General features: G+C 39.2%; 1 protein-coding gene across 1 annotated transcript in view; it reads left to right on the forward strand.

Annotated features, from left to right (window-relative positions):
- Positions 1-26,549, forward strand: part of LOC111238979 (dipeptidyl aminopeptidase-like protein 6) — a 59,796-nt gene that overhangs the window by 14,388 nt on the left and 18,859 nt on the right. Inside the window, exons 2-3 of the mRNA XM_022768731.1 lie at positions 20,906-21,020; positions 23,258-23,356. Of these exons, the coding sequence (XP_022624452.1) occupies positions 20,906-21,020; positions 23,258-23,356 (214 nt within the window). The remainder of the gene's footprint in view (positions 1-20,905; positions 21,021-23,257; positions 23,357-26,549) is intronic.

The following is a 26,549-nucleotide window of genomic DNA, read 5'->3' on the forward strand; positions in this document are numbered from 1 at the left end:
TATTCATTCAGATGCTTCTAATTTGCTTTTAATCACTCCCCTCGGTATCTCTACGACACCTATTCTCAAGAAGAATAGAAGAACAGCACTGATATATTAATTACCCTACCATGTATGTGATTCATTATCATTTCTTTCGGCCCACTGAATCACATTTTTACACCTGTGACTTTTGTTTATTTGATGATTTATAACTCCCTGATCTGAATATACAGCACACGTTGCTGCTAATCCCTTCTTTATTGCCCTTGTGGCTGTTATTCAGCTCCAACAAATTTCCATAACTACTTGCAGTGTTAACTTTTTTCTTCTTTTCATTTTATAACCCTCTTGTAAGTCATTGATGAGCACACATAAAGTTCATGAGGCTCGTAAGTCTGCTTTATGAGGACTGGATCAGCAGATGGGTTAATGCTCTGTAAATGCATGCTGACTCACCCTGCTTGTCTCTTTCTGTATATATATGTATATGCCAGCTGCCCATGTGCTATACTTAATGAACAACTTTACTGTTTCCTTGTTGACATAATTTTCACGCTGCTGTGTTTTATTATCCGAGCCGTATCCGCTCGGAGAACCTGCACTCAACTTTTGTCTGCTCAATTTCTTTTAGTTCACAGTTGCATAAAGGTGCCTTTGGGTGTTTTGGTGAATTACTGCAATCTTCAAAAGACGCTCTGATGAAAAGAACTCATGAAAGACACTAAGGTGTTTTTTCAGTTGCTGTAATTTTCCGCACATTGGGTTCAGATGATTTACACGGCCGATGTGCAGATATTGATGCTAGAGGGCTGTTTCCACATTCATTTGCTGAATTTGCTTCTCTGTGCTCATCTGAAACCTGAGTTTAACACGTACATAAAAGCAGGATTTTGTGACGTCACAACTACTTTGGAAGTCAATCATAGTCCAGTATGTGACTTGTACTAAGAAAGGACTCTTCTGTGAAGCAAAAGAAATCTTATTCAGTAGTTAAACTTTCCAAATCAGCAGTATTTTCAGATTCATTGACTCTTTTTTTTAAAGAGGGAGAAGAAGTACATACGATTTTAAGAATTTTTGATGAAGTAACTGAACATTTTTGTGGAAAATACAAAATATCATTCAAAAGTGAGCATTTTTCTATCTTATAACAATTCTGGAGTGTATCATTATGGAGAATTCATACAAACAGAATCTGGTTCTTTGAAAACTGCCGCCAAACCCAATAAAACCTGTGGGTGCAGGGAAAAAATAAGCACTGAGACTCCTTGAGTTCTTGCCTGATCTTTCTGAGTAGACTCCTGTATCCTGGAGATACTGGGCTCTACATTTTAACAGCGTCTGGTTTTGTGTCTGGTACATTTAAGGAAAATTAGGCTCCAGCAGCCCTCAGATGAGAATATAAATACATGGGAACCAAATGTAACACTAGCAGTAAATGATGGGTTGGGGGTCTGGATGTCCTGGACTATTTACATCTAGCGTGGAGACCAAACTGGGACCACAGTGTGAGCCTCCATTATTGGCAACTGTAATACTGTTTCCCTCACACTTATTTTCTCGGGGGGTGCATTTTTCCCTTGGCAGGGTCCCATTTTGATCCCTGAGGCTGCTGTTTTTGTCACACAATGTGTATGGATCTTTTATTTCCGCTTGAGTTTGGAGGCATTCGCTGAAAAACCGCCACGCTGCTCTGTGTCGTGTTGTGCAGACGAGATAATCTTGTTCCTCTGGAGAGAGTCTCGGGTTGAAAGTTGTGATGTGTGGGTAGCGCTGATAGAGCTGGTGGGATCGTGTTGTTCAGGGTTCACAGGAGCGAAATATTGTGGGTTACTGCATATGAGATTATTTCTATGGGGCACACAGCAACGCAGTAGACTGTGGAGTGTAAAAAGAAACTATAGTCATGAACCTGAGTCAGTCAAAGGAGGGATGTGAAACTGCCATAATGTAAGCTGGGGGAAAAAGTAAATAAATGAATGAATAAATAAATAAATAGCTCCTTTTTTTCTCCAGACATTATACAATACTTTTCAAATAACAGAGAATATTTTGTGCTTATAAAATGCAGTTCAAGTAGTGATTAAAACAGTGAATGAACATTTAGCATTTGCATTAAACAGGGAATTTAAAGGGTAAACTGACAAGTACTTAATGATTAAACGGAAAAAAGTTACATTTTCAAAAACAGAAATCCCTTTACTTTTTGTGTAGAAATGCTCTGCTTCCTTGTAAGATTTTTTTTAATCACCAGATGGGAATCAGGATGGCATTGGGAGGATGTTATTGCCTCGTTCACATCATATTGAATTTAGTGTAAATGTCAGAAACCAACTGAGGAAAAAGAACATGTCGGCCTGTGGAGGAAATTACAAGATGGAGGCAATAAACAAATAAACAACACAAAAAATCAGAAATAAGAAATATATATATAATATAGAAATAAATCCATATAACAATATCAATTTTATGATTATGAATGTAAAGTTTTACTTTGAGAATGTACAGTGTGTCATACAAAAACCCTACAGGATTAGTGTTATTAAGTAAGGTGAACCTACTGGTACTGCTGTTATTTCTTCAAGAGTAAATTGACCAGTGGGGCAGCCTTCCCAGAAAAACAGTTAAGTATTGATGAGGGTTGAGGAGTGAGGCTCAGAGGCTAAGGAATGATTCAAAGTTAAAGTAATTTTTTATAGCGTGTGTGTGTGTGTATGTGTGTCCAAACAATCCAGATGAGACAATGGTAGATTAATTGTTTCCCCCTGAAAGTCCTCTCTTGGTAAAAGACCAATAATGAGTCTGATTAAAGACTTGTGGACTTGTTAATTACCCTGCTGTAATGTCCAGACAGTGAAGAACTGCCTCTGCCTGCAGTCTGAAAACTTCTCTGCCTTTCATCACTCCGCGACATACGGAGGCGTGTTTTCTCAGGGCCAGAGTGATGACCTTTAAATACAGTAATGATCTGTGATGAACCATGAAGCGCACGCAGGGGCTCTATCCTTAACCTGTGATTTACAGCTGCAGCTGAGCGGACAGCGAGTACAAATGCAAACGGCAGTATTTACATTCAGTGAGGAAGGTATGCTGCCAGTTGGACAGCTGAAGGGAGTCATGGCAGGCCAGAGGGCGAAGGGGACATGACTGATGATTGAGTTGGCCCGGGCTGACAGCTGGCAGCACGGCTGAATGGAAACAGCTTGTTCCTAAATCAGCAACTATTGTTGATTGATAGGATTGTATTGGCATTGTGCATGAGAACAATTTAAATTTACTCTCATGCTGATTTATTTATTTATTTGCATTTTAATGTTTTATTCAATTTTTTTTGCATTCCAGCAGATGACGGGGGTCACCCTGCCTCAGAGAGCAGGTTACATTTAAAGTTTCATTGGCATCAGTTTCAGAGGTCCAAACACTGAGGCAGGGCTTTAAATTCAAGTCCCTTCAACACATCCTCCACCCCTCAGAACATTGTGAAAAGCTCTCAAATGTTTTATTTGTGTTGTCCTCTAGCCGAGGACAGTCACTAAAATAAAATTATTTTTAACGGCTGCAGCTCCTGAGGAAGTCGTCCAGGCCTTTATAACTTCTCACATGCATTACTTTAATGCGCTTTACTCCGGCCTCAGCCATAAGTCAGTTGCTCACCCCCAGCTCACACAAACTGCTGCAGCTAGGCTTTTAACAAACTCTAGGACATCAGATCACATTCACATCACTCCCATCCGTGCATCTTTATACTGACTCCCTATGAGTTTTACAGTTGATTTTAAGATTGTGCTTATAACTTTCATAGCTTTGCATGGTCAGGCTCCTAGTTATATTGCTATCGGCAGTATGAGCTACAGAACAGCCTGAGGTCCTCGGGCAGGTTACCCGAGGTGAGCAGGCCTTCTCAATCTGAGGCCCTCCCTGCCTGAGTATCTCAGGCTAGCCCACCTCACTTTTATCAGAAAGCCTTTTCTTAAAATTCACTCTGCTTTTTATCCTGTTTTGGTTTTATTTTCGTTTGCTCCTCATGGTTTTACTCTCTATTATTCTTTTCAATTCTTCTTGTAATCGAATTATTTTAGTATTTTTACTGATTATTTTGTTTGTTTTACTGTTAAACTCTTTGTTAATCCTTTTAGAAAAATGCTTAATTATTATTTTATTATTATTATTTGTTACTGTCATATCATTTAGATGGATAAACAGTCTTTATTGTCCCAGGAGGGAAATATGTTTTCACAGCCTGAACATTTTTTGTGTCTGCAACACACAGTACATACAGGCTGTAGCCATGACCCTTTGGTCGTGCTGAGCTTTCATTGATGAAAACTCTTCTTCTTTATTGCATGGCCTCAAAATAGTCCCAAAATTTTAAAGTATATATATGCTGGATCTAAAAATAGGCTACTGGAATCTATCTACAATATAAATACAAGAAAAATACTGAGGGTGTGACCCCAGTGCTAGCTGCAGCTCTGCCAAGAATAAAATTCACTAAATACTGCTATAAAAAGGTCCAGTTTCAAAATATTGACTGTCAGTACACAATAGCCAAATCCAAAAAAGTGGGTTGCTGATTAATAATGTATGAAACATTATCACAACAACAACAGCAAAAACTATCACACAGATGACTTTTATTGCAAAGCTGTTGTATTGCATTAGATTGCACAGGTGATGATGATATATGATGATGATATAATGTGCATCCCCTGTTTATCACAGTAGCGGTATTGTGTTGTCTCTACACTGGAAAAACCCCCCAGGCATGCATTTATACAAAAGCATGGAAGATAATGGTTTGCTGCCTGGCATTGTTGGTTTGAAGTGGCTGTGTCTGTGTGAGGCTTTCTGCTCTGCTCTTTGGTCTGTGGAGAGAGCACAGCTGATAACGATCGGTTATCAAACAAAACTGTCCCGGCCTTTGTCAGGTGTCCTCATCTCTCTCTCGCTTTTTTCTCTTTCTCTTTGGTCTAGAACTGACAGACTGATGGCCACGAGCATCAGGGATTCAGACTTTTATATCCACTAGTCACAATCTCTATCATAAAAACACTTCCTCTTTCATTCATAAAGTGAAATGATTTGCATTTTTACTAACTGTATGTATAACTGCCAACCTAGACGTTAATATCTTTACATTAAAACCTAATTTGTGTCTGTGTTTCTGTAATAAACACAAGCCCCGGAGAAAAAAAAGAGGAACTGTGTATTTATTTATTTTTGACCAACATAAAGATGTCAGACAGCTAGTGATCACTGGGGGGAGCTAGCATGCAGTTGAAGACTTTTACACTGTTTACTGACAGTTAAATAAATGGCTGTTTGTTGGTCCCCAAGAAAGAAAGAAAAAAGTCACTGCCAATAACTTCAACAACACTTTGCATTCATTGCTTGCGTGCAAAGTACTTGTTTAAGGCTTTGTAAGACAGGGTTCCTTTGACAAGTGTCGCCTGGAGATGTTGCTCAGGCAGCACATAAACCATTACATTGCAAAGCAGAATATAAATTAAATTATGTCAATTAGCTGATGGAAATGTGGTTTGATGGAGAGCATGTGTTGTAAAAACAAAGTCTCTGCTGGCAGGCTCTGACCCCACATGGCGGCATTTTCTTTTGCTCCTCCAATTAAGCCTGATTGTCTGTTGTTGCCAGGAACCTAAGTGTAATGTGTTGTGATGATCAGTCTTTGTACCCCTCGCTGTGTTCTGGCTTCTTCACTTGTTTATTAGAACTTGGCTGGTCTCTTGGCACATTCTTGTAAATACTGTCCTATTGGCTTTCATCTCCCTTGAAAACTTTGTTCAAATGTTTGTGCGTCTAATTGTCACGAGTTTGTATCCTCTGACAGCGAGGTGAGTTTAATCTTTCACTGAGCACATTAGTGTGAGTGAAAACAGATAATAAGGGGAGGGAGAGAGGCTGTCACAGATTGGAGGATTAAACTGTAATCGTCAGTTGCGAAATTTATTTAATACAATGCAGTTTTCTGATATATTGTGCTGTCTATGCAAAACAGAACCAATTACATGTGATTTATATCCAAATTAGATGATCTGAATGTGTTTTGGTGAGAGGTAAACAAACAGGCTTCCTGCTCATGTCTCAGTGGAGCTGTCCACAGCCGTGGTGCTGAAATCAGTCTTGGCAGTGAGCTGGTGGAGCAGCTCCCTCAGGCCATGTGTGTAGCTGCACATCGACAGCACAGCCAACTGTGTGTTTGGTACGATACATGACCTTTTAAGGTTGACTGTCTGAATCGTCCTGCCACCGAAATATGTGTTTCACCTGCCACATTATGAAATTTTATCTTTGTATCCAACCTCAGTCTTAATATTTTTTGTACTGATCTGATACCAGTGCTCTCATTTTCCCTAATTTTAAATCTGTAAAACTCATGTAACTGATGGTGGAAACTGAATTTTTTTAATGACATGAGGCAGAGGCAACTATATCTAATCGACATGATTCACAGCAATACCAGATTCTCTTAATAAGGTCAGTATTGGTTGGATCGGTGTATCTGTACTTACATGGGCCTCTGCAGTTAGGGCATCTCTTCATGTCACTACTTTTAAATTTAATGACAAATTGGACAGAAAATAGAGAGTAACATTACATTCACAAGTCTACTTTATAGAAGATTTAAGAGACCCTGCAAGACTGTATTGACGGAGGATGATGAAACCACATGGTTCTCTTAGTTATGGTGCCAAGTACATGTTATGTGGTGATGATGATGATCAGAGAATGAGAGCACAGAAATTTTAAACAAGTGAATCTTTATAAAGATTTTAGTCTCACATCCTGAAGACATTTTCTAAAAACTGAGCAACAAAATCTTCAAAACGTGACTATAATAAACTTGCTTCTTTCCCAAGTATAACCTCGGTCGATAACAGATACTTTTTCCTAATCTCACTATATGATCTGGCAGCACCTCCTATCCTCATGTTCCGAATTCCCAAGTAAGTAATGAACAAAGATGTAATCTGAGACTGCAAAGTTTAATTTCCTGGAGCAATGAAAACATTTCATGATTCACTCTATCATATTTTATAATTGTCACGCACTTGTATGGTTTTAAGATAAATGGATAATTTTGTCTTTCGTTTAGAGTTGGCTCTAGTTGTTTTTGTCAACTTTTAGATCCACAAATGGCAGAGAGAGAAGGCAACATCTCGTCGCTGTCTGTAAAAACAATTATGAGCCCTTTGGGTGAAAATAAAAGCACTGCTACACATCACACTGACGACATAATGTTAACAAAGCCATCTTTCCCTTGCAGTGAAACATATCCTCCTCTCTGACGGTAAATCACATCACAGACTTCATTTATTTCTTTCTTATATGAGATTGTTCAGTTCTTTTCCCTCCAACAGATGACTAGTTCAAGAGGCCAGGAGCTGTGCAGAAACTGTGCATGACTTCTGATCTGAAGAAACTCTCTCAAGCACGAGAGCTGTGTGTGTGTGTGTGTGTGTGTGTGTGTGTGTGTGTGTGTGTGTGTGTGTGTGTAGCACAAATAGGCAGACAAGCTGTGCTAACAAGAATGTGGATTTTGTGTGTGTATGTGTGTGTGCATACAGAGATGTGACACACGGTGAGAGAGAGTTACAGCACAAACAATGTTTTGTTAGGAACTGGAACTATTTCTGCTCTATGTGGGAGGACGGTAGCACTGCTTCTCAAGAGCCAGGCCAGCAGCAACCCTTTGTTTTATTGGCAGACAATACAGCAGCACTGGCATACAGTATAGTGGAATGAATATGATTTTTATGAGTATGGACACACTATGCAAATCTTTTCTCTCCTACTCCTTAAACTGCAGTGCACAGAACATTGTCAATCATGAACGTAGTCTATCTCCAGCAAGATTAAGACTAAAAATCCCTTCGGAAAAGAACTCCGCTGATACCTGAAAGTATTTTGTTCTTCTTGCATTGATTCCTGTTTCCATTTCCCGTGTAATGGACTTGCCAGTAATGAGTGCGCACAGTGATCTGATCCAAACTGACGGGTCTCCATATTATCAGTTGCTGCGAGCTCGGAGCCGAGTGGTGGAGCCGGGTAAACTAAATATAGGTCCAGGTGGAAGGACAAAACCTTGAACTTTACTTTATATTGTGGTGGGGAAGGAGTAAAAAAAAAAAGAAAAAGCAAAGCAAAGAAATTAAATGGAAAAGCTTTGCAGTTTCAGACCAGACTGCAGAGGAGTGTGAGGAGACTTATACTCTACCTGGAGCTGCTAAGTTTTTTAAATTAAGTGATTTTACTTCAGTTGTTGGCTTCAGTTTCCTTAAATTAAATCAGAATTGTGTGGTTTCACTCTGTTGTAAAAATGGAACACACCTTTTTGGAGATGATGATGACAAAAAAAACTTAATATTTGACGTGCAGTTGCCTCTGACATTTTTTTTTGTATTGCTGAAAGGATATCTAATCCTCCATTAGCTGAAAAGGGTTTGCTCCACCTCACTGTCTCTCTGAATGAATACGTCTCAGTCGACTAAATGCTGAAACAAAAAAATAATCAAAATATAGAGTTGAGTTGTGGAAGGTGTGGGTGATGACACTGTCACTCTGAAAGGTGATCTGAACCTCCCTCATCTCAGCGGTGCACAGTTTTCTGCACATCAGTTGCTGATCCCCGCGCTGTCTGCACCCACCCACGGTCTCTTCTTTATTTTAGCAAATCACTGGATACCCTTGAACACTTTGTACGCCTCTCTCTCCCTCTCTCTCTTTCTCTCTCTCTCTCTCTGCATCTCACTCCGCTTCATTATTCTGCACCTGTCAGCAGCAGCGGACGCCGGCGCGCTCTCTCTCTCCTCTTCCTCTCCTTTTTATTTACCATCATGACTTCTACCAAAGAGGCGAACGGGCCGGTGAAAGCAGCCCAGCAGCAGGATCAGGTAGGACTTCAGACGAACTGTTTCCTTTTGTTTCATATTATTCCGTGCGTTTCCTGCGCTCGTTATCTCCTACAGGGACGTTCGGGTGTTTTTTGCCCCCTCCGGTAAAGGCGGGTTCGTACCAAACAAATGAATCGAGTATTTCGAGTTTTCGAGTAATGGGTGTTTCACCTTTCAGACCACAGGCCACGCTCACATGATATGTCGATATCAAGTGGAAATTAAACAATCTGCTTTATTATCCTCCCAAAATATTATATATATATCAGTAGGCTGCATAAAGGCGACTTATGAAATCAAGAACTTATTGTGTTAATTGTGTTTATGCTACATGAGTATTTTTTACAATAAATAAACAAAACTCTACCAATTCCCATAGTTGTATCATGATAGTAGCAGGAGACAATGTAAAAATTCAAATCAAAATGCAAAACTGTTGTTAACAATGAAAAACACACACAAAAAAAGTTGCGTAGCCTAACTTAACTAATGGTCTCACCAAACTCCACAAGCAGCAGGAATCAGGGGTAGGCTACCGTCCACAGACTAACAAGTTACTCCGGTCTACCAAGCGGTCTCACGGGCTGTAGTTGAGCATGCATGAGAAGTGTTGAAGGCGGTGAGTCTGTAGGACAGCTGGTATCAACATTAGCCATATCTTTTGCTGCCGGTTTGCGGTTTCAGCAGCGACAAGCATACAGCTACGGTAAGCCCCGAGGGTAAAGTCAGGTAATGTCAGTGTCCACCTGCGCTGCTTAAAACAAGCTAAACTTTGTCACGAGGCAACGAGGTGTCATTTCAACACTCTTTTGGGGTTGTAATGCAATTTAATGAAGACGAGAACTGTTGTCAGTGTAAACAACCGTGTATAGAAGCAATGGAGTAAACAGCTGATTTTAACAAGATAATCCAAAATATTGATAAGAAATTTGAGAATTTAGTCACTGTTTGAATTTTCTGTCTGGTAATGGTTGAGTGCAGCAGTTTTGAATGTGTGCACCAACAAGGCACAACTTCTAAACTTCTGCCTAAATATTTAATTATCTGCTATTGTAACCTCAGCCCAAAGGTGTAGCCTCTACCAATAACAGCCTGCGTGGTGTCCTGTTTTCATGAACAATTTGAGTCTGTGAAAACAGCTCCTAGGCCCAACAGTGGTGCATTTAGAAGACTTTTGGTTTTAGGGTAAAATCTTTTTTTGGGCCTGAACCAAAGATAAGTTTCCAGAGCCAAAAAGCAAATATATGTGCATGTGTCCATGCATTTGTGCATTTTTATGTGCAGGAGGGAAATAGTGGGAGAGAGGAGGAAAGACAAAGAGGGGGTGTTAATTGCTCTGTATTGTTCTGTCAACTCATTGGGTTTAAATTGTGCTCTGTGTGACGCCATAGGAAACACTGTGAAGTGATATAACGACACATAGACACACAGTCCTCTTCTGGGTTTACATAACTGAGCTCCTAGCACTGATATCATAAGTTAGGTTGAAAGGTGCTTCACCGAAATAAACTCGTGTTTACTCAGATGGAATGAGAACATCTTGACAATACATTTAGTTGCATAACAGTTGTTGATTTTTGAGTTTTTGGCTCTTACAGTGCATTTTCAAAGGCTGCACTGAATATGTAAGAATCTAAAAAAGGTTTAATGGTTGAGGTGAAGGCTCTGCACTGAACATAGGCTACTTGTTGCCCAGGCAGGATATGATTAATTTTGATGTTTATCAAAGTGGAAGATGTTTTGCTGTGAAATTTTCAGAACCTCACTTGCATTTTAGTGTTTCTCGCTTCTTAATGCCCTTTCTCAAGATGTGCTTTTTGTGTCTTGAATGCAGTCAACACCTTTGAATATTTTTGGTTTACAGTCTTTATTTTGTGTATTCATACATTTATCATTTATGAAAGCTGGAGTGCAGCTTCCACAGCAGTACAGCAGATCTTTAACCATGTTCTGATATAAAAAAAAAAGAAAGAAAAGGGGGGGGGCTGAGCTTTTGAGAGAAAATAGGATGTCAGACTAGCAGAGAGTGAAATTCACATGCTCATCTGCAACACAAAATAATACATAATAACCATTATGCACATGCAGCTATCATTTCACCTTTGCCAGTGAACAGAAGGATGCATTTTTTTTTGCTCCAAGTGATTTTCATATGTGAGACTTCCTTTCTTCCTTTCTCTCCTTTCTTTCTTCCTTTCATATGCGAGAACCCCCCCCAAAAAAAAAAAAAAAAAAAAAAACTGACACTGTAGCTTCGGCAATGACCTTGCTCAGTGGTAATATCAGTTTCAAATGCGAACAACCAGCCTGTGCGTCAACTCCTTACTGGTGCAGATACAGAGGCAGAGAGATGAAGATATCATAGCACAGGAAATACTATGCAGCTAAGAGGCACATCTGAGATTTGAACCCCAGCCCTCTGGACTGCAACATCACTGCTGCTGATGGTGGAGGTTTTAATGCATTCGGGCAATGTGTTGCACTTGCTGTATCGAGCTTTAATCTGAAATATAAGTAAATTAGTAAACGGAAAACTCAAGATATCCTCTTCTCCATTTAAAACGCTGCTGTCTTTATTAGTGAAGTCATTACAGGCTCAGGAAATGCATCTCCATATTTTTTATCTGATACGCCATCACTGTCTCACGCTTTTGTTGAGCACCACTGCAAACAGCCCTCACATTGTTGCTGATCATGATGCTTTAAAAGCGCATAGAAATTGCCACCACACAATGCTTTGTTGCTTTCAGTTCATGATCCACCATCGCTGTACTCACTGCTTTGCAACTTCAGGTCATTATCTTGTTCAAGGTAGAATACACTTTTACTGCATTTCATTTCCTACAGCAGGGTAGTCATATGGTTACAGTGCTGTCATTGAAAACAAAATCCAGACTGAAGGGAACAAAGGTGACTAATGCAGTATAAAGAGACCTGGTCTAAAATGGATGAGATGGGTACACCTACAGCACACCAAGGTTCTCAAAAATTTAGCTGTGATTAAATTCAATTTTAATGTTTTGGGGATTTTTTTTCATCATGCTATATCCATTTATTCTGCACGTAATTATTCTGAAAGGATAGTGGGTTTCTTATCTTTCATTAAACTCAGAATGGATTTTAATTTTCAGGGACATTTTGAGGGAAACATTTGATTTAGAAGAAAAAAAAAGAAAAACAGCAAGGGTTACTTCAAATTGATCCATTCTTCAGTGATTTAACTTGAGTCACGTTGTTGTGCGCTATGGTTTATCTGATGATTAAAAGATACTGTGTCAGTTTTGTCCAGAGGCAGGCGGTAATTCATATCCTCTGAGAAAACACTTCTTTTTCCGCAGTCTTGCCTTTTTCCTGTCAATAGAGTCGGCAGGAGCTAACACCACCTCATTCTTACTTTCTGTATTTCCATCCCAGTTTCACATACTCAGTACGACATGTTATTAGTTCTTACAAAGACCAATGAAAAGCTACACAAAACCCAGACAATATCTGCTCATATCTCCATGTTCTGTCATCTTTTATTAATTCACATCCTACTTGTATGCATCTCTTCCCGAATCTTCTCACTTTTAATCTCTGAAGCATCTACTCAAATATTTATTTATTCTACACAGATTGGGTTGGATTTCATCCTGATCTGTTTAGTGGATTCTTTCAAACCATTAACTTCAGGACAGGTCACCAAGGAAATTTACACACTTTCAATTATAGCAACACACTAAGCCTCTGTACTTACTCTGTAACAAATACACCATGCCACCTTGTTATGGTTTTCTTTGTTGGAATAACATTACAGATGGAAATTTAGCAACACTCACTCTTGAATGTCTGGTGTGTGTGTGTGTGTGCGTGTGTGCGTGCGTGCGTGTGTTGACTCATCACCCCCCCACCTGCTGCAAAATGTTGGAGGATGGTGTTGCTGCCCCAAAAGAGCAACAGACTTTGTGAAACATTTTGTTCCATTGCCAAAATAGAAACTGACAGAACTGTATTATTATTAAATTTTATCAAATTATTTTCTGTAGTGCCCTGTGAACATTAACTAATGGGTTTTCCTGGCTCTCTGCTGTAAGTGCTGGATTAGTCCTGATGTTTTTGATGTCATACACAGAACGTTTTTCAGCTGACGCTTTTTTTTTTAACCATAGTATTAGCTTGCATGTGTACGGGTTACAGTAAGTAGTTTTTTTTTTATAGTGTGTGTGTGTGTGTGTGTGGTGTGTGACTGTAGTGAGTGTGTTAGGGATGGACGATTGACTTTTTGTTTGAAAGTTAGTGAAAGGTCTCAAACTATTGGATTGCTGTTAATTCTATACAGACTTCATGTTCCCCACAGGATGAGTTATAGTGACTTTGACGATCCTGTACATTTCATCTAGCGTGATCATCAGGTCAAAATTATTCTAATTTGGTTCATTACCAGAAACCTGCAAAACTTTTAGTGTTGATTAGCAAATGCTAGCATGTGGACACACTGAAATAAGATGGTGAACATGGTAAACATTGAACATGCTAAACATCAGCATGTTAGCTCTGTCATGGTAAGCATGTTAGAATGCTGACATTAGCAGTTAGCTCAAAGCACAGTCGTGCCTAAGTACAGCCACACAGAGCTACTAGAGTGTTTCTATGTTTTTTACTGTTTGTACAGTGTGTACACTTAATTACATGAAATGTTCCTGTTTTTAACTCAAACACAATTTAAAAAAATGTCAGCTTTTAAAATCTTCCCTGCAAAATATCAGAATAGGAATAATCCAGCAATTACAGCAGAGAGCCAGGAAAAACCATTAGTTACATGATCACAGAGCACTCCAGAAAATCATTTAAATGACAGAAAAAATTCAAATAATATTTATTCATAAAATTTATTTTAAAAATAATTAAAAAATAAAATTTAATAATAATACAGTTTCATTTTGTATTTGGCATTACAACAAAACAATAACAAAAAAAAGTCCATTGCTCTTTTAGGCAGCAGCAGCACAGCAACATTTCTCAGCGGGTGGGGGTGAGGAGGCAACACATATATATATATATATATATATACACACACACACACACATACACACAGATACTGCATAGAATAGATCCCTTGGAGCGCTGCATTTATGGTATTTTTAAATGAGACATGCCGACTGGGTGTAATTTGATTTAATATTGTCAACATTCAGATTACTGAAGCTGACTGAAAGAATTAAAGTGTCTACGCCATGGAGGAGCAAAAAGCATCTCATCACATGGTGAATAATTTATTCCCAGGTGAAATCAGATAATGGTATAAAAGGCAGTGCTCTAAATCATTTAATGTTATTTTGACTCATTGTGAATGAACAACACAATGCACTCATCTTCTTCTCACTTACCTCACCAGTATATGAATGGTGCCACTAGTAGTACTACTGCAACCACCACCACCACCACCACTACTACTATTACTAGTACCATTTATCAAATAAAGTACATACCTTTTAGGGTATGTTGTATGGTTAAAGCTGCTAATCAATATTTTTATATTAACAGTATGGCTATGTACAATGAAAAGATGTTTTTCCTTTCCTCTCATTCTTATGGCCACAACTTGACTTGTCTTGGTTCAGTCTCATTGCTCTCATTAGTGTTGTTTACAGTAGCTGTTTTCAGGTAATAAACCTCTGATAAATCAAGCGTACTCTGCCTGTGCTGCACAAAACGGCAGACAGACAAAGTTAGCGACTAGCTGGTGAACATAATGGTGAATTTAGCGGCCTGACATCTCCCTTACAGTGCACCGTAGACCTACATCAGGGGAGACTCCCAACCGGACCACTATACCATGCAAGTTGTGCAAGGTCATGTTACAGATGGAGACATGCTGAAGGTATCAGTAGGCTAACTTAATTTTCGAAGCACACAGAACAAAAGTTAGAAAAACTTCAAAGGAAAAAACACTAGAGAGGGTTCAGAGAGTTTCTTTATTCTTTCACCTCTATATAGTGTTGATAAATTCTGATTCAAACAGAGCAGCAATTTTCAAATGTAAAATTGATGATCAGGAGAGACACAAACCAAAAACTTGTAGCAACACAACCTCCCTCCAAATTATTACATTACACCCATGGCATACTTCTAGATAATCAGATTTTGAAGGACACATTTAATAATCCATTACTTTCCCATTTCTGTATTTAAATTGTTCAATTTTCCCTTAATTTTTTTATTATGTGGGTCTGTCACTCAGCCAAAGACTTTCACCATGAATGTAGAATGGATAAACGTCCTGAAATGAAGGCAACCCAGCTCAGTGCCAAAGATGAATTAGGAAATATGTCTGCGTGACCCTTGTTTTTTATTACAGTTTCACTCATAATCAGATTAGAGGTTGATACTTAGCTTCTTGTTAGCTAGTGATGGCGCTGTAACAGTGTTACAAGTAATGATAATGTTCCTCAGCTCTGAGTACACTGTACAGTCACCACAGAGTCGAGTCAGATGAGCTTTTATGTAACTTCATGTATTCTCAACTTACACCTTACATGAGCAGCAGTGATTACACTCTCTGTCTCCTCTTCTCTTTGTCAATTTTTCCCTTTCCTTCAGTTTCTCCATTATGACAAGAGACTTGGTTAAATGTCAAAGAGAATACATCCCACACTTCTATTTCCCATTTTAAAGTTTTACAGTACTGTTCTTCGATGTTAGTCATTCGTCAGATGTGTTTATCTATGTGATGCAGTTTACAGCTGTATGGCTCGAACTCCCAGTTTTGTGCTTCCCTCTCTTTATCGGAGCTGGTCCCTTATCAACGCATGTGTCTGCAGGTTACAATATTTCATCTAAAGAACATTTTGTTTTTCTTTGTCCTGCCTCAGTTGAGTGTAACCCACACACTCAACATTTTCCAGAGTGGACAAAGACAAGCTGGAGAAACAGCCTGATGCTCGACTATCTATGAACCAAAAGCCAGTTGGCATGAATTCTTAATCTCACTCATGAATGCCCATGATTTATTGATGCTGTTCCAGAGGAAAAGTTTACCCCCATGTCCAAAGGCTACTGCACACTCTTCGAGTTTGGCTGCTCTCAAACAGCGACTACATTACACTGAGTGATATATCGTGTGTCGAGTGTCCAATGTCTTTACACACCCGAAGTTTGCTTTCGTTTCAAATGTCTACATTCCCTCGTGTTATATTCGAGAGTGTCTTGTTTTCTGAGTCCTGAGTTAATTTCATGAGGGACCCCCCCCCCCAAGGCAAAATTTCCCACAAGACACTCACAGCCGTAATATTAGTCCCCGCTGTACTGTACAGCAGCCAGCACCGTCTTCACTGCAAATGTGACTCAAATGGCTCTCTTGGTTCCCTTGGAAACCAGGTGCTCAGAGATCAGGAAAGATCCATTTCACACTTCAGCTGCAAGCAGAGAGACAAAGAGATGGTTAGACAAAGGGAAAGTGGAAGGGAGAGAGGATTAGAGAGAGAAAGTAGGGGGTTGGGGGGGGGGGTAAAGGAAGCTTGACCTTAAAAGATGCTTTATTCTTATAGCCCCTTTGTCTCAAAATAAAATAGTGGCAAATGGATTGAAAAATGTTGCTGCTTCCCCTCATGGGATTTTCTACCCTTTAGAGTTGCCGGCACTGAAATGCACAGGGTTTGTTTAGATTTGATGTTTGTAGCGGAGTGGGTGAAAATAGCTGCAGTTGTCATTTATTGATGCAGCTTTTATTGTTATCAGCTGTAAGGCATGCATGCCTGCTCTTCACACAAGCTAACAGAAAGAGATGGCTTAATGCAAACAGCCAGTTACCACGTCTCACCACGCCTGACAACGCTGCCAAAGATCGAGCTCTCCTATCGCACACGGATGCACTTTTTTGCCTTGTTAAGAGCTCTTCAGGAAGGTCAACATCCAGAGAATACTAAAGTTTACAGCTTCACAGTTTATTATATACTAAAACATGAGCTCAGCATCAGGGAAATCAAATCAGAAGTTAGATTTTGTATAGTGCGTCTCTTAAGGGTTTTCATTTGCAGGAAACAAAGGGGGTGCTGATGATTTTCATACATTTTATGAGAGTGAATTCAGCCTGAGTTTGGAGCTTTCTGTTCGTTTGCGGTTGAGTAGGTGCATGAACGGTTCCAGAGGGATAAAGCAGTCTGCAGGGATAAAGCAATCAGAGCTAAGACACTTTAATAACGGCGGATTGTATTAGAGGGCTGTGCTGTTTTAAAACAGATAATGCTACTTTTGAGGCTAGGTTTTAAACACATTGTTCTGGTGTCTTTAACAAGAAAGACAATAATTGAATTAATAAATAAGAGGCAAGCCTCTACATACAGTGGTATGGCCAAAGCAACTCTTTTATTTGTGTCATTAAAGAAAGCTTGATGCTTGGTTGTTGTTTTTATGTGAAGAAAAAAAATTCACAAATATCATTAGACTTATACATTGACACTTTTAGTCTTGTGTGTTTCATATTGGAAAATTTTTCTCCATGGACACACTTTTCCAAGACTCTGTGATCCCTTTTCTCAAATTGGTTTTCACTCTTCAGACAGTTCAACCATTTCTATGTAGCCACTAATGGGGGTTTCAAACTGTCTGATTTAGCAGTGTAAGGGTCAGTGAAGAACCTAATCTGCAGGCGTTTTACTTGTAGAACATGGAAACTACTCTCAAACCTCTCTTGGAGAAAAAGTAGTGTGACTTACAAGGCAGTTTACCTCCTACATCTTTAACTGTGACTTCTTTTTGGTGGAAACGTGTCCACGTAACACCAGAAAGGAATTGAGGTGATTGGCAATGACATAACTGAATTTCAATGTATTTTTTTCATTAAAAAAATCTTGCATAGCAAATCTTTAAGGTCCAAAAAACTCCTGATGCTTGTTCTTAATCTTGTACTCTACAAAAGCTTTTGTTAGCTGAGTATGTGGTTTAAACAGCAGTGACAGCTGTTTTAACGGCTCTGTTGACCACTGCTTAGCCTGTCACAGGAAGTACAATAATCAATGATCAAATCGTTCTCAAGTCGGTGTTGAAATACAGTATCCAGGCATATTGACAGTGAAGGTTAATAGTCATATCCATTTCAACCAGTTGCTCCTTCATTGAGAACCTCACAGTGAGAAAAGGCAAACGTCCAACAGTATTTGACTGTCCATTGAGAGCTCCCTGACTTCTTATTGAATAATTGGGTGTCTGTTTACAGAAATGCCAAGCACCGGAGGGAAGCTCGTCAAGTTGTCTGCATCCTACTTTTTCACAGCCTGAATTAGCCCACAGGGCCTGTGGGAGATGTATTTAAGATTCAAAAAGTAGGCTCTCTGAAATAATTTCACCTTGTGCCTTTTGTGCTCTGGCAACAATGAGTGTGCTGGATTTGTCATGGGTGGCAAAATGACTGGAACTAAATATTTACTCACTTGCCTCCTAGGCTGGTATCAAAGTACTGAGAGATACTTTTGCTCTGTCATGTGGCATGAATCCAGCTGTCACATTTATAGATCTGCACCTCTCAGTCAGGTACAGGCTGCACTGAACTGGATAACGGGATGCATTTAAATCACCTGCCCGCACTAAATGGTTTGCCATTTTCAACGCAGGCATATACAAAAAAAAAAAAAAAAAACAAGTGAGCATATGCAGACACAAGGCTGTTATCTATATGCCTGTCAAAGCATCTGATTATTTTATTTCTGCCTTGGTCAGAGGTCTGAAGTGATTGTTGATATCAATGGCAACTTCAACAGCGTCTTTCCTTTTAGAGTATGATAACGCAGGGAGATTAATATCTTGTGAATCCAGTACCGTAAGTCTGTACGCGTTATCGTGAAAATCCTTACCTCTGCAGCAATAAATCAGCTTATTGATGTTCCTGCTGTTTTTCTATGTGTACTCACTACCTACAGTATTGATTTGCTTTGTTGTGAGACAAACTGTGAAGAGATAGTAGGTGCACAGGTTACATGAATACACACACACACACACACACACACACACACCTTACCCTAACCCTAACCCCAAGTACATTTAAATTGAAAGTCACTTGCAATGTGGCCATTTAAAGTGTTGAAGGATATAAAAAGCATCAACTATGCCCAAGAGCTGAGCCGTCTGTTTCGCTCTCACATTTACAGGCGCATGCATACTCACACAGACAGACACACCCCTCATTAACTTGTAGATGGTTCACTGAGCTGATGCATGCTGTATAGACCAGGTCTAATTGGTTACAAGGGTATCAACAGCTGGACTGATGCGGGTGGCTGGAGCTGCTCAGTTTCCTCACCAAGTGTGACCAGAGATATTAATATGTGTGTGTGTGTGCGCACACATCTGTCTTTGCACACACACACAGTCTGAGAGGTTAAATTAGATAGGAATGACATCTGATGCCTAAATACTGAGTTTCCGAACTTAACTCCTTCAACTCCTTAAGGGCAAATTTCATTAATTTGTAAAAGGTATCCCAGTGCAGTGATCTGGAGCTGCTCTCCAACCAGGGGTTCACAGGTTGTACACCTGCAGTTACCAGGAGATATGTGGAAAGATTTTGGAGTGGCTCAAACTAACTTGAAAAAAGAGAAATTATGTTTTTGATAAACTGTAAGCTGTAATTCATACACCAAGTCTAAACTGCAATGAATAAATGATTGAAACAGATAGCAAAAAGTATTCGATAAACAGGTGAGTTAGCTGAAGTACTGGACAAATGGTTGAAATAGCTAAAACTAATGAAATAGATAAGTAAAAGTAATGGGTAAATGATTGAAACAGAATACACAAAGTATTTTATGGGTAAGGTGAAGTGGTTAGCTGAAAGTACTAGATAAACAGCTGAAATATTTGGCATAGTGAGTAAGAGATGGATAAATGGTTCAAATAGTTTGCTAAAAGCATGGATAACTGACTATCTTAAAATAATGAATGAATGGTTGAAATATTTAACCAAAAGTAATGACTAAAAACTTGAAGAAAATAGCTAAAAGGCATTGATGAGCAGTTGAATAACGTGTTGAAAGGTTTGGCTAAAAGTAATAAATAAATGGTTGAGCTAATATCCACCAAACCTGAGCTAAACATTGACAGTTTCCTTGTATCAAAAAAAATCATACAGTTAATAACCAGTTTGAATCATAGACTGTGTATAAGGAGGTTCAAATGAACAACAGGTGGTACAGGAGACACTTCATCTCCCAGTGCTGTGGGGTTAAAATAAAAAAGGTTCAGGAGCCACTGACATCTGTAGCGCCACTCGCATGCCGAGTGATAGTGTTTCTGAATAGCCTAACCTGTATTGAAAATGACAATATGACTCGTGTGGCTGAGAAATGTAGCGACAACACCACAAGGAAGCGATTCAAGAAAGAAAGAAAAACAGTCTGTTTGCTTGTTGCTTTGGTACAGACACTGTGTGTCAAGGAGTGGATGATGGTGGGTGTTTGTGCGTTTATGCCAGAGAAATCACACAGTAAAAACCCCTCTAAGGAGCTTTTAGATCAAAAAGTTTAAGATAAGCGTTTTTGAGTATCGGGCAGTCTTCAAGGGCACCTGATTGCTGCCTTCCCAACTTCTGTTTTGTATGTCCTGTGGATTTTTTGCAGTATATGTGTTTGGAATAGAGCTGATTAGCTATCTACCATCTGCTGGGCTGAGTGAAGAGAGCAGCTCATTATTCTGCCTTTTGTTGTCTGAATTGAAGCCATAGCTCCTCTTCAGCTATCAGGCAAAGCTGCAGGGACTCTTCGTATGCGAGCAGCGGGGAGCAGCTCGAGGATGCAGTGTTACTGCACACAAGTGGCTGAGTTGTCGGCATCTGTCTGACAGAGAATGAGCTGTCCTCTGGCCAATCTCTGCTTCCGACTGTGATAGTACAAAATACATCTGTCTTATGTAGGATGAGATGAGCTCCAAAACGCTGTGTATCCATTTTGAGATCAAGCCTACAAGGAGGGAAATCATTTTATCTATTATCACTGAAAAGCTGATATTTTTAAGTGTAATGTATGTAATGTATATGTTTTCAGGACCTTGTGGGCAGCGCTCCACCTCAGAGGAACTGGAAGGGAATAGCCATCGCCCTGCTGGTCATCCTGATCATCTGTTCCCTGATTGTCACCTCCGTCATCCTGCTGACTCCTCGTATGTGCAGTACACACACATTCACAAACACATATATCAGCAATCAGCTTGTTTATATCATTCCAGGTATGTTTGGGGGGGGGGTTCCATGCAGGAAACCAGAATTTACTGCCCGACACAGACCTGGAATTAATGTTCACCTTGATATTAACTATAAACACAATCGTTTCTCTAAATTTATCCAAGGGTTTTAGTTGCCTTACCCTACCCACACCTTAACCATTGTATATCTACCACAACCACCATCTTACCTTAATAATACTGTAGGTGCCCTGCATGCCCTAGCATTTGATTATTGGAGGTAAAAAAATTCACGGTCTTGTTTGACAATAGGGTTGCCAAATATTGAAGGTTATAGACAGTTATGGGTAATGTTGTGCCATTGCCAGATTTAGCACCGTTGACTCATGGGAAAATAGTTTTAATGTTCAAAAATAAGAAAGAAAGAAAGAAAAAAAAAAAAAAATTTCAGGATTCTAACCAACAACAAATCATTGTTTCTCAGGCCACGACCTTATGTTCCATCAAATTGCACTGCAGTTCTCGACACATTCTGGTAACAAACAGACAAACAGATGAGATACAAATCACGGTTTCCCTGATGGAGGCAACAAAACACACAGTATTCAGTCTCTCTCACTTGCACTTGTTCTCTGCCTTTGCCCACATGTAGTCCACACGGCCTTGACGTGAAAAAACGTTTTACACCTCGGATTGAACTGAGAGACAACATACCTCTGCCAGGAATCTCAAGTGATTAATTTAATAGTAAAAAATGTTCTGAATATTTTTTTTTTAATGTGCATCTGGAACTGAACATGCATCAAAACAAACAAAGTGCTAAGCAGTCATGGGATACAATGTGCCAGATGTTGCAAATGATGCAAAGAATTTGTAAACGAAAACTGAATTCTCATCGTAAGCTAATCGTTGTTGCTCTTGGGCCTAATGTTGCACCAAATTCCATTAAAATCTGTCTTTTTAGATTTCCTGCTAAGTAACCAGAGCCAGTAGAGAAAAGAGTATTCACACGCACCTGCTTAGATGTTTGCTGCCTCGGTGCACACATATCCTACACACATGCTCGGCTTTAAATTCAGTATTGCAGACACACCTCCGATGAAATCCCTTTCTTTCTCCTCTTGGCAGTAGTGTTCGGCTTTCTTTGCGCCAAGCAGGCAGCTATTTTAATTTGATAACCTTGTTTCGATAGGTTCAAGGTTTTACAGATGACATGGTTTCTCCAGGTTGGTGATTGTATAACAGTTTTATATAGAGGCAGGGTCATCGTCTCACTAGGTAATGGGCCTTTTAATGTGTGATGCCATTCAGGCCTGTTTAATGGAGATGATTATGCAGTAATAGCTTCAGCCATTTGTCAGATTGGAACAGCATCAGAGATACCATTTGCATCGTGTTGGAAATTAGTTCTCTCCCCTCACCCTGCAGCTTCTTGCCAGACAAGAGAATTTCTGCGAGTTTTCAAGTCGATAAACACTTGACAATGTCTGACATGGTATTTACACACTCAGATCCCTCCACTCAGTCACACTGTGAAGCCTGCCGAAGAATCTGTCAACTTACCGTTTTATACAGTAAGACTGGGCTGTCAGCCATCGTGACAACTTGTCTCTAACGGTTGTTTCCTGACTAAAGGTGTGGTAGAAGACAGTTAAAGGGCTCACACTCGCTGCGTCTCTTTCCTCACATCCACACTAACTCATTTGCGTTCCCCTGGCGTCTGCTCCACCTGCAGTTCAGCTGTCAGCTTCAGATCTCATCTTGAGTTTTGGGGATGGAAAGAGTTGCCCACCCGCTGCTGAAAAATGAAGAAGGCAGATGTGATCTGATGCTCTCAGATCAATAGAGCAATACCAGGGGCCCCTTTCTTGTTTGTGCCTTGTTCCAAATTGCTCTACCTATAGTGGGGAATAGTTGTCGGAGGTGCTATCTCAAGAGATAGAAAAGGAGTATATTGTAGTGAAATGGTGACAGTCTCTGGTATGAGGCTGCAGCTCCCTTTACTGATGAAAAAGTCAAAAGATTTTCTTCATTTCTTTCTCAGACACTAGTAAACTTACTTGCTTGAAATGCTAATAAAGCTCACAATACCGAAAGACAGCTTCTTGACGTTTTCTTCAAAAATCAACAAGACATTTATGAATATATATGTGAGCTTCTCTATATCGTATTTAATTTATCCGTGTTTATTTGTCTTTTCTTGATGCACTTGACAGGTGAAGATGACAGCCTTGCCCTTAAGAAGAAAGTGACTATAGAGGATGTCTTTGGTCCAAGCCTTCACATCCATGACCCACATGCCAAATGGCTCAGCGGTGAGTGAACAGTTTGTGTTTGACATTTAGGATCTGACTCTCATGTCAAAACACAAAACACTTCCAGGCGAATTATGACAGGCATCGAAGTTGTCCATATTTCCTCAGAATATACAATTGTTTGCACAAGTTTGGGCTCTCCTGGACAAATTCCATGAAGAGAAAAGAAATAAATACAACCCCTGCAGCAAACAGACATTAAAGAATGAGCTTTTCTTTGAATGTTACTGCACTGTTACCTTTTATTTAATGAACCGTTGCGTATGCAAAAGTTTTACTGTTTACATGTAAAATCTCAGAGCTATCATCAGAAATTATCAGCTGATGATAAATTCTCTGACTCTTCAAACCTTCTGGTAACACTCAACAACCACAGGCTGAGGAACTGAGTGAAGCTAATTGATGCTACAAAGCAGGAGCAGGCTATAAAAAGATATCAAAGTGTTTCCAGCTTGAAATTTCCGCTGAAGAAATTGCAGTTACCGGGGAACTGTGGAAGTCACGACAAGGTCTGGAAGACCAAGAAAACCTAAAGGTAAAACTGCATGTTGTCAGAGTTGATGCACAAACAGGGTCTACAGGGAACCTTACCTGCAACTTCATCAGAAAAGTCAACATCTGAAGTATGCAAAGAAACATCTGGATGAGCCAGAGCTGTTTTAGAAGTATAGACAGGTATAGACAAGATGTGTTTGGAGAAAAAAAAGAGCAGTATTTGACGAAAAGAACATCTTGTCAAGTGTTTAGCACCAGGGTGGAAATATTCTGCTTCGGGGTTTTATGTCTGTTTGTTGCAGGGGTTGTATTCACTTCTTTTCATGTCAAAAGTCAACCAAATATGGAATCTGCCCAGGGGTGTCCAAACTTTTGCATACAACTGCACCACTGGTATTAAAATCTGAAGTATTTTCATGGTTTGTCCTCACAGTAGTCGACGGGAACTTAATAAGCACCGAAAAGCGATGTAGTGCTGAAATAATACTGATGTATAACATTACATTGCAAACAAAGAACTCTGCCTCCTTTCTGAAGCTCTGGCAACAAAATTGGCACGAAAATAATTCCCTTGCTAGAACACAACTAGTTGAATAACACAGAAGTTTTTTTTTCTAATCATACAACCAGAAGAATTAAATCGAGCAACAAAATAAAAATATGTTTTATAAAGAATATCAGGTAATAACGCTTTAAAATCTCCAAGGGGAAGGAAAGAATCAGTCTCAGGGTTGTTTGCAGTTCATTCCATTTAAAAGGTGCACAGTTCCTGAAACTAGTTCTGCTAAGGTTGATGCACAGCCTATGTGGGATATCTAAGGATGAATAGCTATTGGGCTCAAGATTTAAATGAGCGAAGAGATGTGAGGTCTTAGGAAAATGAGCAAGAAAATACTTTGTCTTCAGTCTCACTTAAATCGCATAACAAACAAAGCCTTTCCTCTGCAGGGAGATCATTAAACCTGTCTTTTTCTGTAGCTAATGCTACTATACCTGAACTGTGCGCACAGATCTTTGACTGTTAGTTACTCTCTATCTATCCTTTTATCTATCCTGATAAAAAAACATCATGGTAGTAAAAGACAAAAAAAATCATAGCTCGGTTGGGACTTTTTGTTTTTGTTTTTTTACAATAACTGTGATCCTCTTTCCTAAAGACACAGATGTTATGCAACATTATGTAGATTCGCATTAACTCATTCTGGCTATGATTTTTATCCGTCCACATAGACAACAAATACACCAGTTTTCCAGCTCATTTAGCATGTTCTACAAATTCAGCATGCTGTGTACTAGGCGAACAGTAAGATGGTCTAAACTGAACAGATGTTCAGTAGGATGGATTTGCTGTGGCCTCTCTAACCTTGACAAGGTAGCAAGTAGGAAGCTCCTGGCTGAGCTCATACATGTTGGATCAGCTGGCTCAGTGCCCCCTGGTGTTTGACAGGAAAAGTACTTGAAATCATTCTCAGCTTCAGTGATCAGAGATGCTTCATTGTTAGGACGATTATGAGTTTTTACTGTTCATTGTGAGTACTTGTGAGTACAACTACTACCAATGAACAATATGTTCTTGTTAACATTTTTTTAGTAAGGGATATTAATAACTGTATTTGCTTGTAGAGTACTTACAATGTTTTCAATCAGCTCAGGGGAAATATTGACATTTGGTCTGGTTGTCACAGTACAGCACCCAGGGCTGAGGATCTCTGGAACAGCTGTACAAATCATCTGTGAACGAAAAAAAAGTACTTCATCTAGAAAATCAAAAAAATCTGAATCAAAAATTAAAGATGTGGATGAACAGTTTGTGACTGCCTGAACAGAGTATTGATGTCTGTCAAATGAATAGTAATAATAGTAAGAGTTTTTTGGTGATTTTCATGAGAATGTTAAAAATGGTCTATACAATAGATATACCTTGTAACATCTGGATTTGACATATCCTTAGGTTTGGGGTTCTCAGAATTAAATGAACAAAGCAGACATTGTCAACCAAGTGCATTTTGTCATTTGATAGTAATTTTTTATTTTAACCCACTGTCCACTTCAGAGCTTTTTCAATAGCTTTCCATTCAGTCTTTTTCGGTGGATGAATTTTGCTTAGGGCAAAAGTAAAAGCTCCAGAAAAAATAGTGAGAAAACCTTAAGTGAAGTGATTTTTTTTTTTTTTGTCAAATTTTGTTTCCAAAGTTGAAAATGAACTTTCATGTTTAGTATTCTTTCAGACTAACCAATTTTGGATTTGTCTTTTATCTTAGTAACAAGGACAGACTTTGTTGTAATGAATTCACCTGATTTTTTTTATACGTAATTACACGTATCTAATCTAAAAAGTTGCTCAGTGTCCAGATTTAAACTTCTTTCTTCACATTATAAAGCAATTGATTTTATAGAGTTTTTTCATATTGTATTCTGTAAAGAGTTTTTGACTGAAACTGTGTTTCAAGACAAGCAAATGACGAAAATTAAAACTATATTACCGAAATCAGATGGTTCACACATTCAGAGACAAACAGCTTATGCATAAACATACTTGGTGTCTCACATGTATACGTTTGAATATAGCTGTTATAATAAATTCACATTATCATCTGTACATATGCGAACTCACAGCTCCTCAGTGCTGACAGACACATTACGACCTTACATCTGTCCTTCTGTTCTACGGCGCAGACTGTTCCCCTGATTACTTACA

This window comes from Seriola dumerili, unplaced genomic scaffold (assembly GCF_002260705.1).
Source record: "Seriola dumerili isolate Sdu_G_001 unplaced genomic scaffold, Sdu_1.0 BDQW01001821.1, whole genome shotgun sequence".
Lineage (NCBI taxonomy): Eukaryota > Metazoa > Chordata > Actinopteri > Carangiformes > Carangidae > Seriola > Seriola dumerili.